This window comes from Pygoscelis adeliae, unplaced genomic scaffold (genome assembly GCF_000699105.1).
Source record: "Pygoscelis adeliae isolate BGI_AS28 unplaced genomic scaffold, ASM69910v1 Scaffold320, whole genome shotgun sequence".
In the NCBI taxonomy this organism is placed as follows: Eukaryota; Metazoa; Chordata; class Aves; order Sphenisciformes; family Spheniscidae; genus Pygoscelis; species Pygoscelis adeliae.
The window spans coordinates 902,958-906,147 of record NW_008823967.1 but is presented as its reverse complement, the minus strand read 5'-3'; the positions used below and the strand labels follow the sequence as shown (position 1 = coordinate 906,147).

General features: G+C 42.0%; 1 protein-coding gene across 3 annotated transcripts in view; it reads left to right on the top strand.

The window, feature by feature from the left end:
- Positions 1-31: 31 nt before the first annotated feature.
- The window catches only part of PAIP1 (poly(A) binding protein interacting protein 1), a 25,670-nt gene continuing 22,511 nt past the window's right edge, over positions 32-3,190 (top strand). For all 3 annotated transcript variants that reach the window (XM_009324522.1, XM_009324515.1, XM_009324508.1), the window contains exons 1-2: positions 32-117; positions 1,231-1,347. In XM_009324522.1, the coding sequence (XP_009322797.1) occupies positions 1,345-1,347 (3 nt within the window). In that variant the 5' untranslated portion in view covers positions 32-117; positions 1,231-1,344. The remainder of the gene's footprint in view (positions 118-1,230; positions 1,348-3,190) is intronic.

Below are 3,190 nucleotides of genomic sequence, written 5' to 3'. Positions count from 1 at the left end.
CACCCGCGGCGGGCCGCCAGTGACCGGGGGCGAGGAGGCGAAGGTCGAGGCAGCCGACTTGCGAAGAGACTTCCTGAAACGGTGTTGTTTCACGTGGACAAACGCCACAGCATATAGGTGGTATCCTCTTTATTATTGTCGTTGTTTCTTGAAATGTGTAATAAAGCAGTGATGTAGTGTATGTGTTGGACTTAGAGTGGTGGATACAATACAGGAGGGTAACAGAAAAAGAGGAGCTCTGGGCAACTGTATAAATAATATGAGTCGATAAAGAGGACGTGCTGTTGAAGGGACAGTTTACAGAGGACAACTTGCCAGGTTGCCTGTTGCCTGTCTGTGTTGTCTTATTTCACACGGTCTGTAGTTTCTAGGTGTGAGTTAGGTTTTATTTATTTATTTACATCTGTGTAACTGTTCATGCAAAATACACATTGCCGGAGGTGTCGCACAGCTTCCAGCCTCACAACTGATGAATTGTGACTAGAAATAAAGTTAAGCACTGAAAACATGAGTCTCTGGGAGTAATTAATAGGATACCCTACTACTAGATGTTCAGGAGACTGCCGTGCTTTTAAATACATTTGTGGGAAAGATTCCATTTAGAGTTACAGCTTATGTGCTAGTATATGTGCTTTATGTTTTGGGCTCAGTAACCATTGACTAGTGCAACAACATGTCTCACCAGTATGACAGGGATAAGCATAATTCCAATTATTAATAGTGTATTAGGTTTTAAAAGCTAGGACCAGCCCTCTCTGTTTTTCTGATTAGAAATATGTTGTCAGCACAGAAAGGAAAAAAAAAACACCATGTAAAAGTGCTTGTGTTCTGAATAGTGACAAAGTTGCAGTTTGTGGTTTCTCAGCACCAGGCACGGCAGGTCTGTGCAGTATTGATTCTGAATTAAGTTTTAGACTATTAGGTAACACGCTTACAACAAAGCAGGTAACTCCTCTAGTGCATATTTATAAGTGGTCATGGCTGCATTTGGTGAAAGTTTTAATCCAGTCATTGGGTGCTTAGGATATGTCTTGTTGGCTTAGCTATCTCAGGTTTTCTGCTGTTTGGCCTCAGAGGATTGAAGTAATCGACAGGACTTCAGCTACTCGGGCCAGAACATTCTAAGCAGAATTTTAAGCATTGTCTAACGGGGTTGACTATTGCAAGTAGTATTTGGGGATTGTAATTTTGGATTTAAGTGCCTGAAAGATCCTTTTTTTAATTTTTAAGTGTCTACGTTGGGGAGGAGAAATTGGGTTCCCGACCAAACACAACTGCTCTCATGCAAACTTCAGTAGTGCATCTGTAACGAAAAGATGGATCTGGGATCACATTCCACTCTAAATGGTAAGTAGTTGCCAAACAGTCATTAAATTAATATAGAACGTCTGCTAAGTGAAAAGAATTCACATTTATGACCAAAGGTGAAAAATTATCTGGTTCAATAACGATAACCTGAGGCATTTAATTCCTCATAGGTGTATACCTTAAAGAATGAGATTTGCTTTCTCGAAAGACTGGTATATTGAAAAATGATGCCAGTATATAATGATGATTTTCTTAAAGCCTCAGGATCCTGAGACCAGTGCTTCAGAATCTCAACTTCCTTTTCCACGTTAATGTAAACTTTTCATTCTCCTCCTGGTAAGGTAAAGTCTACAGATGTGACCAGAGGTCACAATACAGGCTTTAAAACTGGAGCTGAAATAACACAAGAACACTGAATATTTTTAATATAGTTATTTTAATAGCTAATTTGTGATTTTTAAAGGATTGGTAATACTGCTTAGATCTAGTTTTGACAATTGTTGACACAAGGGAAGTCTTCTGATTTTTTTGAAGACTCATCAAAATTTCCTACACTTGCTCTCATTTCAGTTGCAGAGTATGGATTTGTTGTTTAACAGTCTTCAATTTTAGTAAGGGTTGCTGAGGAACAGTTTTCCCATGAGCCTAATTAATTTTAGCTGTGTCACCTTTACTGTCTGGCCAAGTTTGTCTCCCACTAAAAATCAGTCCCATTCATGCCTTGGGGAAGTAACAAATATTTTACACCCTAATCCCCTCCATTAATAATTAAAAATGGTAAAATGCAATAATAAACCAAATAGGAATGTAACTTCTAAAGGCACCATTTTACAATACAATTGGATTTTTTTTAAATACAAGACAGTACTATTCTGATTTTTTTACAACGTTTCATACAAACTTGCGTGTTCCTCGTTCTTCATGAGTGATGAACAGAGTTTGACCCAACACCACACAAGCCGTTGACTTTGGCTGTGGAAGGAACAGGTGGCGAGGCCAGCGCAGGCCAGGCTGTTCAGGGAGACAAAACACAAACATCACCAGCGGGATCCGCTGAGGTGTGTGCTGGGCGCCCCAGGTCTCGGTTACCTTCCTCCTCTCGGAAGCAGAGTGCGACCTGGAGTTCGCAAAGCAAGTGGAGCAAGACTCTGGACTGACATGGAACAAAAATAGGTGAATTGAATTGTGAGTGGACGTGTGCATTGAATCATTCACAGTTAGTGCGATAATAGCAGCAAAATGCATTACATGGACGGTCCCCTTCAGTTAGTTCCTGCTGGCATGGAAGGTTTTAAAAATTGAATCAGAAGAGCATTTGTTACCACATTATGCATAAATTATACATGAAAATTCACTATTCTGAACAAACACATTTATATTAAATAGCCCTAGCAGTACAATAATATTGTTGCGTTGGAAGCTTAACTTTGTTGGCTGAAATTTTAGCATTTAGCCTGCAGTGTTTCCACACAAACCCTTTCTTGTGGAAACAGCTGTATATGCACAGTGTAGTGTGATGCCCCTGTAGCTACAGGTCTCCTGCTAAGCGTAGCTGCAGTCTCGGTCCTGTAACGGGCACCTCACGCTGTTTGTTCCTGTAGGGAAGCAATTACGAGAGAATATTGCCTTTTTGAAGGTGCCGTTTCCAAGCTTTCATGGTTTTTGGGGAAGGTGTGACTCGGGTACAACCCGCGGCCCCAGAACCGGCTGCTGAGACAGACCAGCCCCGCGCTAGCTGGTTGCAGGAAGTCGACCCTGTGCTGGGGGGCGGTGCTGACTCATCGGTTCTGAATACGTGAGGTTGGCAACGCGGCCCGAAACCCGGGCGAGAGCCTTCAAACCGTGGCAGCCGACCTGGCCTTTCCGGCGGTGGCACCTCTCG